Source organism: Trachypithecus francoisi, unplaced genomic scaffold (assembly GCF_009764315.1).
Source record: "Trachypithecus francoisi isolate TF-2019V2 unplaced genomic scaffold, Tfra_2.0 Lachesis_group4, whole genome shotgun sequence".
NCBI lineage: Eukaryota > Metazoa > Chordata > Mammalia > Primates > Cercopithecidae > Trachypithecus > Trachypithecus francoisi.
In genome coordinates this window covers 149,144,101-149,160,664 of record NW_022681469.1, presented here as the reverse complement: position 1 = coordinate 149,160,664, position 16,564 = coordinate 149,144,101, and the positions used below count along the sequence as shown (strand labels likewise).

General features: G+C 46.5%; 1 protein-coding gene across 1 annotated transcript; it reads right to left on the bottom strand.

Annotated features, from left to right (window-relative positions):
• Positions 1-10,521: 10,521 nt before the first annotated feature.
• LOC117072867 (vegetative cell wall protein gp1-like) lies at positions 10,522-12,487 on the bottom strand. Its single transcript, XM_033193318.1, is given in 3 exon segments — positions 10,522-10,740; positions 11,016-11,051; positions 11,256-12,487. Coding segments are annotated over 3 exon segments (990 nt in total). The 5' UTR covers positions 12,071-12,487; the 3' UTR covers positions 10,522-10,601.
• Positions 12,488-16,564: the final 4,077 nt, after the last annotated feature.

Below are 16,564 nucleotides of genomic sequence, written 5' to 3'. Positions count from 1 at the left end.
AAAAAGTGTTTTACTGAGTCCCTGATCTGTGCAAGGAGAAAATGCACAAGAGTCGTTAGAACTCCAGAGCCCCCTAAATGTTTGGATGCAGAGTTGTGACTCATCGTGTTTAACAAACACTGTTGTCCCTCAGCAGGCTCTGGGATGGGCTTTAAGATCTCTGCATACACCAAAATCCACACCTACTCAAGCCCTACAGCTGGCCCTACAGATCCCCTATATAAAAAGGCAGCCCTCTGGATATTTGGGTTTTGCATCTTGCAAATACTGTATTTTCAGTCCGTGTTTGGTTGAAAAAAACAATCCACAATGTAAGTGGACCTGCGCAGTTCAAACCTGTGTTGTTCAAGGGACAACTGTAATGATAAGAAATTAAAATAAAATATATCAACTTTGCATCCGTTTCCTATTGCTACTGTAAAAAACTACCACAAATTTAGTGACTTAAAACTACACAGATTTATTATGCTAAGGTACTTTAGGGTAGAAGTCCAGCCCAGGTCTCACTGGACTAACATAACAATGCTGGCAGGCCTGTGTTTCTTTCTGGAAGCCCCAGGGGGATTCTATTTCCTTGCCTCTTCCACTTTCTGGAGGCTGCTCATATTCCTTGGCTTGTGTATCTTCAAAGTCCACCTCTCATGGCATCAATCTCTTCTGCCTCCCTCTTCTGCTTTTCAGGACTCCTGTGATTACATTGGCTTCACCCAGATGATCTAGGGTAATCTGCCAATATGTATAGATGTTGATATGGTTTGACTGTGTCCTCACCCTAATCTCATCTTGAATTGTAGCTCCCATAATTCCCATGTGTTGTGGAAGGGACTCAGTGGGAGATAACTGAATTACGAGGGTGGTTTCCTGAGTACTGTTTTCGTAGTAGTGAACCATACCCAGCCTAATCTCCCAATTTTAAAGTCAGCTGATTAGCAAACTTAATTCTATCTGCAACCTTATTTCTGTTTGACATGTAATGAGCATATTTATAAGTTCCATTATGATGTGGATGTTTGTGAGAGGGTCATTATTCTGACTAGCACAGACTTCCTTTTTTTTTTTTTTTTTTTTAAATATTTGACCTCTCACTTTTCATTTTTCATCCCACCATGACTCTCTACGCCTGACTATTGTGCAAAGTTAGTGTCAGGCAGGAGGCTGGGCAGCGCTCTCTCGGCTGTATAGCAGATGCTCTTGGAGGGTTCTACCCTGCCTGTTGACTTCCTCCTCTAACATCTCCTTATATCTCTTACAAAAACTCAAGGACTGCAAAATCCCCCCAATAAGAATTAGGAAGAGGCCTGAGCTGGTCCGCTTCACCTTGTGTGAGACACGTGGAGGACTGTGAGTGCCCCCGCCCCACTCCCCTCTTAGACTCTGTGAGGCTGCTGGCTGCTGCTGCTGAGGTGGCTCCCTGGCCACGGTCACAGCCACAGGCTCAGTCACAGCCACAGCCACGGGCACGCTGCCTGTGACCCATTTCCTGGGTGGATTGACTCCGTTCTTCTTTGCATCCAGGGTGTCCCTCTTCTTTGCATCCACATCCAGGGTACAGAGTTTGTGAAAATTTATTGTTAGAAAGAGATTAAATAAGAATATACGTTTGCATGTGTTGTGTTTGCATAAAGACATGCTGGAAGAATTTTGAAAAGTAATTCTTTGGGGCTGCAGGAGAAAAAATGAGGACTTAAAGGCAAGACAGGCTGCTCAATATATAACTATGTATATAATGTATACCTTTTTTTGAGTTGCGTATCTCACTGAAAAAGTTGAGTACAAGATTTAAGGTAGATGACGTAGATAGATTCCTAGAAAATATAATTTGAAAAGCTGACTGAAGAATGTATAAAATCTGAATGGTCAATAAACATCAAAAATATTGGATCACTATTTAAAAATGAAAAAGAACTCAAAAGCTCAGGATGGTTTATCAGAGAATTCTACCAAAATTTCCAGGAACAAATAATTTTGATATCTTACAAATTTCTAGATATTGGAAAAAGACAGAATATATCAAAATTCATTCTAAGACTCAATCTTAATCTTTATATCAAAAGTAGAAAAGTCATACAAAAGAGTATTGGAAACTAATTTTATTAATAAACATAAATGAAAAATTATATAACAAAATATTCACATTAGAAACAAAATATCTAAAATAAATGAACAAAATATGACCAAGTTGTATACCATTCTAGAAATGCAAGAATGATTTAATGTCAGAAAATTAATTAAATAATCACATTAACAAATTCACAGAGAGAAATAATTTGATTTTATAAATGAATGTACACAGTATTTGGCAAAATTCAAAATGTGTGCATTAGAGAAAAAGAACTCTTTGCAGACTAGAAAAGGAAGGAAATTTCCTTATTAAAAATATTCTAAAAACTCAAGGAAACATTATTTTGTGAAACCTTGGAGGTATTTCCTTTAACGAGGCAATAATGTTCACTATCACCAGTACTATTTTATTAAAAGGTCTGGTCATGTATAAGATTAAACAATGGTATAAGCCTGGAAAATGGAGATATTAAAGTCTCATTATTATTGCATAGAAAGTTTATTCTAAAAAAAAGACAAATTATTAACATTAATAAGAGTTCTATAATTTGGTTTGATGTAAAATCCATATTCAAAAATCAATAGCATTAATATATGTCAGCAATGCAGAAATTTATATAGTTAGGCATTTATTATAGCTGCCATTTATAATAATAGCAACAATAACAACAGAAACGCTATTTAGGGGAAAATTAATAAAATACATTCTAGATTTGTAAAGAGCCAATTTAATAATTTATTGAAGATAAAGATTTAAATAAATGGAGATATTTACTATATTTATAGATAGGAAGACGCACAAACATAAAGATTTAATTTTTCTCTAATTTATTTACAAATAAACTGCAACATCAATGCAAATCCTGAAAGGGTTCTTTTTTTTTTTTTCTTGGGATGGAGTCTCATTCTGTTGCCCAGGTTGTAGTGGCGTGGCGTGATCTCAGCTCACTGCACCTTCTGCCTGCTAGGTTCAAGTGATTCTCCTGTCTCAGCCTCCCGAGTAGTTGGGATTACAGGTGTCTGCCACCAAGCCCAGCTAATTTTTGTAATTTTGGTAGAGATGGGGTTTCACTATGTTGGCCAGGCTGGTCTCGAACTCTTGACCTCAGGTGATCCGCCTGCCTCGGCCTCCCAACTTGCTGGGATGAGAGGCGTGAGGCACCACACCCGCCCCCTGAAAGGGTTTTTTCAAGTCACTTTTATACTAAAGTTAATATGAGAAATAAAAGTTATGGTAACAGCCACAGGCAGTGAATTTTCTTTTCTAGATTATCCAAGCTTATACAGATATATAAATTAAAATTCAGCCTTGGAACAGACATAGGTAAATTGACCAATGAAGTAAATACACCTAGAAACAGAAGCATACATATATGGTTACATCTGGTATATCTCAAGGTGGCACTGAAGTTCACTAAGGAAAGAATGAACTAATCAATAAATGCGGCTGGCGCAATTATTTATCCTATAGTGGGAAATGAAGTGGGATCCCTGCATCACATCATATATAAATATCGTTCTCTGATTCGTTGAAATCTGATGTGTGAACTTTGGAAGCAAATAGAAGAACGGTGACAGGCAGAATTCTACCTTGGCCTGTATATCCCCTCTGTGAGTGTGGGTGGGACTTTGTGAATACCGTGGGATTCTGCTCTGATGGAGGCTGCTTACGTGGCACAGGACAGGGGTTTTTGCAGGTTCATGTAAATTCCCTAATTGTTTGACTTGAGTTAACCAAAAGCAAGATTTTTCCAAGTAGGTTTCACCTAATCAGGTAAGCCCTTCAAAAAAAAAAAGGTCCAGGTCTTTCCTGAATGGAAAGGTTTGAATCATAGAGACCTCAAAGAAAGGGAAGAGTCAAGGTTTGAACTGTCCGCAGCCCTGCCTCTAGGAACTGAAAGCGTAAGTCCTACTGTAGCAGGACAAGCCTTCTTTTGTCTGCAGCTTATCCTGCTATAGTAGGACTTATGCTTCTCTTTCCTGTTCTGAGTATAAAACAATATGAGAGGGTCTCTCTCTTCCCTCAATAGTACAAATTAATACAGGAAACTATCATGAACCCTAAGAAGAAAGGGGACCTCAAAATGATTACTGCTAAATAAAAAAATATGAAATTAATATTAAATCAAAACTATGTTTCTCTTCTGGATAATATACTTTTCCCTATTCTTTCTGCTTAGTATAACCAAAAATCCTGGACATTTTATATAAACAAACATGAGAAAACCTTGAAAGGTGGAGAGAAGTGTGAACCCAGAGAATCTGAGACAGGTCTCAGTTAATTTAGAAGTTTTATTTTGCCAAGGTTGAGGACATGCCCATGATGCAGCCTCAGGAAGTCCTGACAACATGTGCCCAAGGTGGTCGGGGCACAGCTTGACTTTATATGTTTTAGGGAGGCATGAGACATCAATCAACATACATAAGAAGTACATTGGTTTGATCTGGAAAGGCAGGACATCTTGAAGCAAGGGCAGGAAGATTTGAAGTAGGGAGGGAGCTTCCAGGTCACAGATAGATGAGACACAAATGGTTGCATTCTTTTGAGTTTCTGATTAGCCTTTCCAAAGGAGGCAATCAGATATGCATCCATCTCTGTGAGCAGAGGGGTGACTTTGAATAGAATGAGAGGCAGATTTGCTCTAAGCAGTTTCCAGGTTGAGTTTTTCTTAGTGATTTGGGGGGCCCAATACATTTTCCTTTCACCTTTCCCTCTCTTTTTGTAAACTCTTTTGGAGAAAGCATTTTACAAGAAAATTTGTCTCTGATCTCAGGTTTCATCTGATCTCTCATGGCTCGGATAGTTTATTCTTAGAGGGGTAGGTCCTGAAAGCTCATTTTTAGCAGGTTGTGAAGTCTCATGTCCTGTGAAGAGAAAATAAGGGAGAGAAAGGGAGAAGAAACAACAACAAACTAAAGAACCATCTTGGAAAAATCGATATAGGCCACATTACTCTGAAGTTCATACATTAGTAGGCGGATATGAAAGGGGCTTATGTATATAAACAGGTACTTGTTATTTTCTTCTGAAGTTTAAGTTGTCTGGCTTCAGTTCGCAGGGTTCTAAGAAAACACAGCTTAGTTTTTAGTGACTCAAAAAAAAAAAAAAGAAGAAAAGAAATGGAAAACATTATTTTGGAAACTTGTAGCCAAGAAAAATTAGAATTTGGTTCAAACTGTAGAAAATAATAAAAATTGAAAAAAACATTAGGCAAGACTAGAATCTAACAACTAGTGTACTATAGTTTTGAAACATAATTTTTCTCTCTCTCTCCAGTTTCCCATTTGTACTAAAGACAAATCATGGTAGTACTGGTTTGCTTTATTATACTTGGTCTAATTATTTATATACAGTGCAGCAAGAGTAATTATTTTTTAGGCCTTTAAATTGGCTTTGATGGAACTTTGTTCCATAGAAGGAATCTCAGATAAGACTTTTTTGAAGCCAAGCCCAGCCATGGATTGTGCCATCAAATACCTATGAGGTGTGTGAATTTCCTCTCCTCTTGAGGTTTCGAGATAAACCTGGGGCTTCTGAGCCTATCAGAGAGTAACATTCTTTACTTATAAACAGGTTAGAAACCCTGTACAGGGACTGTGTACACAAAAAATGAGGCCAATTTTTCCAAGGGCTTTATTGGCTCCATAAGTCAAGTTTGATTCCTTAAAGGAAAGCACACCATTCCAGTCAAAGCCTTGGTAAAATAACCAGCTTTTCCAGTTGTGTCCTGTTACAAATGAAAACAGATTCTTACTGCACTTGTGCAATAACTGTATTGCCATAAGAATACTCACAAATATTTCCATATTCTGGAAAAATCAGGTAGAGAGCAATAAATATGTTCCTAATTTTGTTCATAAGAGTATACTAAATTGTTAAAAGTTGTCAATAGATTAAAAGAGAAGTTTTAAGGCTCTGAAAAAAATGAAACAAAGGATCAGCAAACATGTTAAGCAAAGTCAAAAAGATTGTATGCATATGTTCATTGCAGTACTATTCACAATAGCAAAGACATGGAATCAACCTAAATGCACACCAGTGGTAGACTGGGATAAAGAAAATTTGATAAATCTATACCATGGAATACTATGCTGCTATAAAAAGGAATGAAATCATATCCTTTGCAGGACCATGGATGGAGCTGGTGGCCCTTATCCTAAATGAACTAACACAGGAACAGAAAAGCAAATACCACATGTTCTCACCTATAAGTGGGAGCTAAACACTTAGTACCTATGGACACGAAGAAGGGAGCAGCAGACACCAGGGCCTGCTTGAGAGTGGAGAGAGGGAGGAGGAGGAGGATCAAAAAACTGCCTTATTGGGTAGTATGCTTATTACCTGGGTGGTGAAATAGCCTGTACACCAAACTCCTGTTTACAAGACATGCAATTTACCTATATAACAAACCTGCACGTGTATCCCTGAACCTAAAGTAAAAGTTAAAAGTAAGAAACTCTCACAACTCAGCAGGAATAAAGCAAGCAGTTATTCGAGTAAAAAATGGGCAAGAGGTCAGAAGAGGGATTTGGCTGAAGATGTTATGAAGACTTACAGATGGGAAAATAAGCTTATAAAAAGAGGTTTAACACCATTAGGGAAATGTAAATTAAAACCACAATGATCTCCTCCTTGTATTGTTTCCCTACAACTGAATTTGGATCTAGTTATCTCAAAATGCAATACCTTCTAACACTTATGGTTAAATCCTCAGTGACTCTTCCGGGCCTTTACTTGCTGCAAAGAGAATTGCATCCTAGGAGGAGCTGCTAGCTCTGTTCTGCACCTAGGTGAGCCTCCACCAGGCAGGTGCTGGCTTTCACCACCCCCGTTGAGCTGGATGAACTCACCACCAGTCTAGGGAAGGGACCTGGGCATGAATGCTAGAGTGTCACCTGAAGGTGGGTCATTTTCATGAACGAATGCTTCTCATAGTTTGTGTGCCTTTAGTCAATATCCATTGTTGAAATTCATGTTTTTGACAGTTAAGTGTACCACTACATTGTAACATTTTGGGGAAGAATATTTGTGAAACTTCAACTCCATCATGCTGGAAGTAAGAACTGTGAAGAAAAATTTTATATCAAGGCACATTTTTTGAAACATTTGAAAGTGAACAGCAAGACTTACCATGAAAATGAGGCAGAAAATATACTGTGTGTCATTATTTAACTTATAACTTGAGGAAATAATCTAGCCAAAAGAGAGACATCAAAGAGATATTGAAGATTAGAACTCAGGAACAGAAAAGTCATAAAATAGACATGCAAATCTTTCCTGAGTCGAAAATCCAGGTTTATAATTGCATTATGTCCCATCTTCAGAGGTTTGTTGTTGTTTTTGTTGCTTATGGACCAGCCTGGCTCTTTAGTATCTCTGTATACAGTTTTTATTCCTGTCTTTATTTACTCCTTACCCAGGTCCGGGCATTCTATTTTTCCTATCATAACCATCATTGGTCAGTTCTGAAGCTCTCTCTTGTCCATTTAATATAGCAAATGGTGTTCCTTTTTAAGGTTCTAAAAATGACAAAATTATTTGCATAGTTGGCAGCTTGTGCAAAGGGGCTTCATTTTATAAAGATATTAAATTTTACTCTGCAGAAACAGAATTACATAAAACAACATAAAAGCCATTTTTACTTCTAATTAAATTGAATATTTTTTTCTGTCTTTTAAGTGTTTATATTAAATCACCTGAGTCACTTTTTAAAAGTAGGGCGTTATCTTCTTAAAGCTTTTGCTACATGATTTTTCCTCTAAGCTGTATGAATGTTCCTCTGTTAACAGTGTTGTAATCTAGAGCTTACGTTGTGATTTCTGCAAGATTTTGCAAGAAAATTTCTTAAAGATTTTTCAAGAAAAAAATAATTGCTAGGAAATATATGAAAATGTTTGCAACTTAAAAATTCCCATCTGGCTGCAGCCCATACATCTATTTTCCCATTCCTCTTTTTAAAACTTTCCTATAAAAGCTGGAAAAAGATGACAATTCATAACATTGGAAAATAAAAGTTACAAAATATTTCAAGGATCTGAGAGGAATTTACATTATTTACAAAGCGTATAGAGTCAAGTCTGAAGATGCACTTGGCTGCTGATCTGGAATGACTTCAAGAATTTTGTCTTTTCCGGCCGGATGCAGTGGCTCACGCCTGTAATCCCAGCACTGAGGGGGCAGATCACGAGGTCAAGAGATTGAGACCATCCTGGCCAACATGGTGAAACCCTGTCTCTACTAAAAATACAAAAATTAGCTGGGCGTAGTGGCCCATGCCTATAGTCCCAGCTACTTATGAGGCTGAGGCAGGAGAATCACTTGAACCCAGGAGGTGGAGGTTGCAGTGAGCTGAGATTGTGCTATTACACTCCAGCCTGGCAACAGAGCAAGACTCTGTCTCAAGAAAAAAAAAAAAGAAAGAAAGAGAGAGAGAGAGAGGAAGGAAGGAAAGAAGGAAGGAAGGAAGGAAGGAAAGAAGGAAGGAAGGAAGGAAGGAAGGAAGGAAGGAAGGAAGGACCAAAAGAATATAAAAAGGAAATAGGAAAGTCTTGAAAATTATGTACATGAAGTACGAGATTAAAGGTTAATACATTTGCCAGGGTTCCCCAGGGCCACACCCCTGTTTGAGGACTCTCCACGAAGACTCATGGGACTCAGCATGCAGTTGTGCTATGGCCAAGATTTACTATAGAGGAGAATGCAGACAGAGTCAGCCAAGGGGAAGCTGCATGGGGAAGAAGGCCAGAAGAAACCACGTGCAAGATTTTAAGGGCCCTTTCACAGTGGAGTCACACTGGACAAGCTTGATTCTGACCAGCATGTAAATATGACAACCCATGTGAAATGTTGTTTGCCTGAGAAACCTACTCAGCATCCACGGTTTTTATCGTGTGCTGGACATAAAGGCCTCCTCTGCCCAGTATGTACCAAAATTCCAGATTCCCAGAAAAAAAGCAGGTGGTCTTACATAAACCACATTGCTTGTTCACACAGTTTAAGCAGAGTGAGACACTCTCATCAATCAGGGAGTGGTGAGAACACTCCCCAAATACAAGTTCCCAGATGCCAGCCAAGGGCCTACTTGCAAGCAGGCCTTTCTAACAATAGCAGTCTCGGGCCTGCCATGTTAACTGTTCTTTGCACAATACTTAATTTATATTTTAAAATAATCCTACAAGTTGATTTAAAAGAGGTCAACTCTTTAGTAGAAGAATGGATAAAATGTGTGGATAGGCAATTAATAAATTTAAAAAATGCCAATGTCCAGTAAAAATATGAAAATAGTTCTATCTTACCAGAAATAGCATGCAAACAAATCAAGTTTTTCAAGTTAGATGTATTTTTGGTTGACATTGTTGATGTTCTAAATAGTGCTGAGAAATGTGTATTTTCACAGACCACGCCTAGGCATATAATTCAGCAACATTTTCCTAAATGTCTCTCTCTCTCTCCCTCATTCTTCTTCTCTCTCATGATGGATGGATGGTAACTTTTCTTCTCTTTGAAAAATGAAATTTATTTTAAATTATCCTAAGCAAATAGATATGCTGAAAAAATCCTAGACTAAGGATATTCACTGCAACATTATGAATAATGTTGAAATTAGATATACCCTAAATAACGTGTATTAAGGAAATAAATATATTATACTATATCTGTTCAACTGAATAATATATAGCCATTAAAGAATAATATCTCCATGAGAAAAAAATTATCAAAAATTAAAAGATTGTAGCAATGATACCACAATGTATGATCAGAATAAGAGATCAAGAGTTTACCATTAGAATGTCATTAATACAACAACAATGAAAAAGGGTCATTCCTAATTAGTTTGGACAAAATGAACTAAATCATAATGGAGCTTTGCCAAAAATTTTTATTTCTTTTTTATTACAGAAAAATATACATTACATAGAATTTACCATTTTAATTATTTATTGGTGTGTATTAAGTGGCATTAAGTACATTCATGATGTTGCTCAACCACTATCCATTTCTAGAACAACTTCATCATCCTGAACAGAAACACTACCCATTAAACAATAATTCCTCATTCCCTCCTACTCCTGGAGTCCCCAGGTAACCTCCATTTTGTTTTCTGTGTTTATAAATTTGCATATTCTAGGTACTTTATATAAATGGAATCACACAATATTTGTCCTATTGCATCTGGTTTATTTCACTTAGTATAATGCTTTTCCAGGTTCTCCCATGTTTTAGCATGTGTCACAGTTTCATTCCTTTTTAAGCTGAATAACATGTCATAACATGTACATAGCACATTTTGTTTCTGCATTCCCCTGTTGAACAGTTGAGTTGTTTCCCCATTTTGCTTGTTGTTAATCATGCTGCTTTAACCAGTGGCAGGGTAAGGACAATGGCAGGACCAGGGGCTGGACCATGGGCATGGCCAAGTCAGGACCAGGGCCAAGGCAGGGCCCCGGCATGGGCAGCGCTGGGCAGGGTAGGACCAAGGTAGTGCAGTGACCAGTCAGGGCTGGGCCAGGGCAGGACCAGAACTGGGACAGGGCCAGGACTAGGACAGAACAGGGGCAGGGTCATGGCCAAAGAAAAACCAGGGGCAGGGTCGCAGCCAGGGACAAGTCAGGACCAAGGCCAGGGCCCAAAGCAGGGCAGAACCAGGGCCGGGGCAGGGACATGGCAGGGCCAGGGCCAGCAGAGGGTCAGGGAAGGGCTAGGGTAGCACAGGGCCAAGGTAGGCCAGGTTCAGTGTAGAGCAAGGAATGGGTCAGGGTATAGCAGGGCAGGGACAGATAAGTCCAGGGCCAGAGCCAGGTGTGGGACACGGACAGGGCAGGCTGGAGACACGGCAGGACCAGAAAGGGGCCAGGGCAAGGGCAAGGCCAGAGAAGGACCAGGGAAAAAACACGGCCAGGGCAGGGCCAGAGCAGAACCAGAGCCAGGGCATGCCAAAGGCAAGGTCATGGCAGGGCAAGGCCAGGGTAGGGCAGGGCCAGGGTAGGGTGAGGGTAGGGCTAGGGCGAGTTCAGGGCCAGGGCAGGACTAAGATAGCACAGGGCCAGGGCAGGGCCAAAGGAGGGGCCAGGGTCAAGGCATGGCCAGCGGGGCCTGGGCATTGTCAGGGCCAGGGGCCAGACCCAGGACAAAGCTGGGCCAGGGACCAGACCCAGGACAAAGCTGGGCGAGGGAAGGGCAAGGCCAGGTAGAAAAGGCCAGGGTAGAAAAGGCCAGGGTAGGGGCAGGCCAGGATAAGAGAAGGCCAGGGTAGGGCCAGGGCCAACGCAGGGCAGGGCTACGGTAACACAGGGCATGGCCAAAAACAGGGCAGGGCCATAGTAGTAGCAGGACTAGCAACAGGGTCAGGGCAAGGGCTGGACCAGAGCATGGTGGGGACAATACAAGACCAGGACAGAGAATGGCAAGGCAGGTCCAGGGCCCTGTCATGGACATGGTAGGCCCAGGGTCAGGCCAGGGCAGGGCAAGGACAAGGCCGGGGAGAAAGCAGGGTCGGGGTCAAGGCAGTATCAGGGCTGAGCAGGACCAGTGCAGGGCCAGTGCAGGGTGAGGGCAAGGCCAGGGCATGGAAGGGCAGAGCAGGACCAAGGAAGGGCCCGAAGAGGGCCAGTGCAGGATCAAGGCCAGAACAAGGGTACGGCCAGGGCCAGGAACACGGTAGGACCAGGGCTGGGCCCAGGCTGGAACATGCAGGCAGAGCATGTACAAGGCAGGGCCAGAGCCAGGCCATGGAGAGGAGAGGGCCAACACCAAGGCAGAGTCAGGGCAGTTCCAGGGCTGAGCAGGGTCAGGGCAGGTCGAGGGTTGAGGCAGAGCTAGGGCCAAGGCAGGGCCACGGCAGCACCAGGACAGAGGGCAAGGCGATGGCAGGACTGGGCCATGGCAACGCCTGGTCCACTCCAGGACAGGGCCAGAAGCAGGACAGGGCCAGGGCCAATGCTCAGGCCAGGGACAGAGCATGGCAGGAAGTGCCAGAGCAGGGCTGGGCCAACGTGGGGCAGGGCACATCAGGGCCAGGACACCTCCAAGTCTAGCTCTGGCCCTGCCTTGGCCCCGGCCCCTTCCTGGCCCGACCTTGTCCCCGGCCCTGCCCAAACCATGCCCTGTGTATTTGATCAGTGTTTTGGAACCAGAATCCTACAAGAAACTTTAATAAGCTATTTTTGTGCATTTTTAGTGGAGATGGGGTTTCACAGTGTTGTCCAGGCTGGTCCCAATCTCCTGAGCTCGAGCCATACACCTGCCTTGGCCTCCCAAAGTGCTGGGAGTAATCTGGCCAAGTACTTAACCGCTTTAGGTCTGTTTCCCACATTAGGAAAATGGGGATGTCATAAGTACCTAGCACATAGAGTAATTGTGAGAATCAATGCCTCATATATATACGTATTTATAAAATTGTGCTCCTAGAACACTACCGGAAGCAAGGAAAGTATACTAATATTTAATTATTCACTGCAAATACTATTGCTATTACAAACAACATAGTACAGATATTATTATTACTACTATAGTTATCTTAAAAATCTAAAACAAAATTTCTAAATAATGGCCTAATGTAATCTCTCCTGCTCTGCCCTGGCTCAGCCCTAGTGCTGGCTCTACCCCTAGTCTTACCATATCCCTGGCTCTGACCTTTCTCTGGCCCTGCCGCTGCCCTGGCCCTTCCCATCTTCAGGCCTTACCAAGGCCCCACCCTGATCCTGACCTGCCCTGGCCTGGTCCTGACCCTGTCCCCCTACCCCAGAGAAGTGGAAGGGCAGAGCCAGGGAAGGGCCGGGGCAAATAAGGGACAGGACACGTGGAAATCCAAGAAAACGCCAGGGCCATGACAGAGCCAGGGCGAGTCCTTGGCAGGGCCAGGAAAGGGTCAAGGCAGGTTCCCTGTATGGCCAAGGTCCAGGTCAAAGCCAGGGCAGTGGCAGGGTCAGGCCTGCATAAGGGCAGGACCAGGGCCAGGGATACAGCAGGGCCAGGGCCAGGGCCTTGCCAGGGCAGAACAAGAGCGGAGCAGGGCAGGACCAGAGCCAGGCATTAGAGAGAGTAGGGCAAATGCCAAGGCAAGGCCAGGGCAGTGCCAGGGCTGAGGCAAGGTCAGGGAAGGTCCAGGGCTGAGTCAGTGCTAGAACCAAGTAAAGAGCAAAGGCCGGGGCAGATCTAGGGCACAAGCAAGGCAGGCTAGGGCAGACCAATAGCAAGACCAGGCCACGGCAGGGCCAGCCCAGGATAGAACAGGGTACAGGCAGGGCAGGGCCAGGGCCACGGCTGGAGCAGGACAAGGACCAGGACCAGAGTCCAGGCCAGGGCAAGGGTATGGCCAGGGCAGAGGCAGGGCCAAGGCAGGTCCATTGCAGGGCCGGGGTTCAGACCAGGGCCAGGGCCAGGACCAGGAAAGGGCAATGTCAGGAACACGGCCATAGCAGGACCAGCCACTTGGCTAGAGCCAGGACAGAGACAGTGTCAGGGGTGGGGCCAGAATAGCATGCCAGGGTAGGGCCAGAGCAAATTAGGGCCAAGACAGGGTCAGGATGAGGGCTGGGCCAGGGTATGGCCTTAAGTAGCCAAGAGCCAGGTCCAGGGTCCATGCCAGTGCCAGCGCCAGCCCAGGGCAGGGACAGGGCCATGGGGTCTAGGACAAGGCTGGGGCAGGGCCAAGGTCTTGGTCAGAGTAAGCACAAGACCAGGGCAGAGCCAGGGAAGGGGCACGGCCACGGTAGGACCAGGAGAGGGACGGGCCAAGGCAGAGCCAGATTAAATCAGGGACAAGATACCTTCAAATCCACTTCAGGGCCAGGGTCATGGCAGGGCCAAGACGGGACCAGGGCCAGGACTGTCAGGATCACTGGCAGGGCCAGGGCCATGGCACCACCAGGGTCAGGAGCAGTGGTCAATGCCAGGCCAAGGCCAGAGCAAGGACCAGGTTTGCACTAGGGCCAGTGTGAGGGCCAAGGTGGGGTCAGGGCAGGGCCAAAGGCAGGGCGGACCCAGGGCAGGGTGGAGCAGGCCCAGGGTAGCACTGGGTTAAGGCAGGGCATGACCAACCAGGGCAGGTCTATGGCTGTGGCTGTGGCAGGGCCAGGGCCAGGGCCAAGGCAGGGCCAAGACAGTGACAGCTCCAGGGCAGGGCCAGGGTTAGGACCACAGACATGTCCAAGGCCAGTGCCAGGGCAAGGGCAGGGGCAGGGCCAGGGTCATCTAAGAACCAGGGACAAAGCCAGGCCCAGAGCAGAGCCAGGACAGGTACCTGGCAGGGCTAGGGTCTGGGACAGGGCCATGGCAGGGCCAGGGCCACAACCAGGTCTGTGCTATGGCCAGGTCCAGCACAGTGCCCAGGAAAGGCTAGGGTGAAGGCCAAGGTAGGGCCAGGGCAGGGTCAAAGCTAGAGTAGGGCCAAGGCAAGACCAGGGCAGGCAAGGCAGGGTCAGGAAAGCATAGGGTCAAGGCAGGGCAGGGCCAGGCCAGTGCCAAGACCTGAGCAGGGCCAGGGAACAGCCAGGGCAGGGACAGGGCCATGGCCATGGCCTGGGCACGACCAGGTTCGGGACAGGAGCAAAACAAGGGCAACAACAGTGCAGGTTCTTGGCACAGCCACGGTCCAGGACAGTGTCAGGGCAGGGCCAAGGCAGGGTCTGGGCCATGGTAAGACAGGACCAGAGTCAGGGCAAGTGACAGGACCAGAGTCAGGGCAAGGGCCAGAGCAGTGCAAGGCCAGGGTAGGGCCAGGCATTTCACGGTCAGGGCCAGGGGAGAACCAGGGCAAGGTCTGAAGCAGGGAAGGGCCAGGTCCAGGGCAGGTCCAGGACAGGTCCATGACAGGGCCAGGGGCTGCGTAAGGGCATGGGCAGGGCAAGAGCAAGGTAAGGGTCAGGGCCAAGGCCAGGGTAGGGAAAGGGCAGGAAATATGGCAGGACCAGGGGCAATGCCAAGGCCAGAGCTGGGCCAGGGCTGAGTCAGGGCAGGGCAGGGCATGGAATGGCCAGCGCAGGACACAAGAGGCGGTCCATAGAGAGAGCAGGGCTGATGCCAGGAAACAGCCAGGGTAGTGCCAAGGCTGACGTAGTGTCATGACATGTACAGGGTGGGGCCAGGGCCAGAATCGAGCCAGGGCACAGCCAAGGAAGGGTAGGGCAGGGCAATGCCACAGCCGGCTCAGTACTAGGACAGGGCAGAACAGGGCAAGGTGATGGTAGGGGCAGGGCAAGGACAGGCCAAGGCCGAGCCAGGTCACTCCAGGGCCAGGACACCTCCAAGTCCACTTCAGGGCCAGGGCTATGAAGGACAAAGGCCAGGGCCAGGGTCAGGGCCAGGTCTGGGCTAGGGCCATGTCCAGAGCAGGGCCTTGTGAAGACTAGGGTGAGGGACACGGCAGGGACAGGGCAGGCTGATGACACATCCAGAGCACGGCAGGGCAGGGTGGTGGCAAGACCAGGGGCAGACCACTGCCAACTCAGGGCCAGGGAAAGGCCACGGCCAGGACACAGCCAGGAAAGGGTCTGGGTCAGGGCCAGGACCAAGGCAGAGCAGGGCCAGGGCCATGGCAGAGTCGGGGCAGGTCCTTGACAGGACCAGGTTCCAGGCCAGGGCCAGGGCAGAGGCAGGGGCAGGGCCTGGATAAGGGCAAGGCCAGGGATATGGCAGGACCAGGGCCAGGGCCCGGGCTAAGCCAGAGCAGGGCCAGGGCCAGGCCATAGTGAGGGCAGGGCAAAGGCCAAGGCAGGGTCAGAGCAGGTCCAGGGAGAGGCCAGTGCCAGGCAGGGCCAGGGCACAACCAGAGCAGTGTAAGGCAGGTCAATGGCACCACTGTGCCATGACAGGGCAAAGTCAGTGCCAGGAGAGGGCAGAACAAGCAAGGCCATGGTGAGGCCAGGGCAGGGATGGGCCGAGGCAGGGCCAGCATAAATCCGGGCCAGGAAATGCCCAAGGCCAGGTCAAGACCGGAACAGGAGCAGGACCATGATCATTAGCAGGGCCAGTGCCATGACAGGACCAGGGTCAGAACAAGAGGCAGGGCCAGAGCCAAGGCTGGGCCAGCACAGGTTCAGGGAAGGGCCAGTGCAAAGGCAAGACCAGGATGAGACCAGAGCAGGGCAGGGCCAAGACAGTCCACGTAACAGTAGGGCAGGGCCAGGGTAAGGAGGGCAGTACAGGGCCAGGTCCACGGCAGTGGCAGGGCAAAGCCAGGCACATTGCCAATGCAACAGCCTTCCCTACAAGGCTTCTACCACCTGGCCACTGCCGCAGCCTGGCCATCGCTGTAAGCCTGACCCCCAACCCTGGCTGCAGCCGCCTGACCTCCTAGCACGGTCACTCTCCTACCGTTCCAGCACGCTGCAGTCTTTGTCACTGCCACCCACCCTCAGCGAGGCAAGCCGTGGTGTCACAGGCTCCAGGTGTCTCCTCCTCCTCCTGGCACAGAGCAGCTGGGCGGGCAAAGCCAGAATAGCCTAGAGGAAGATGCGAGGGGTGGTAGCATTAAGAGCCTCAACTTGTCATGCCAGGGACTGG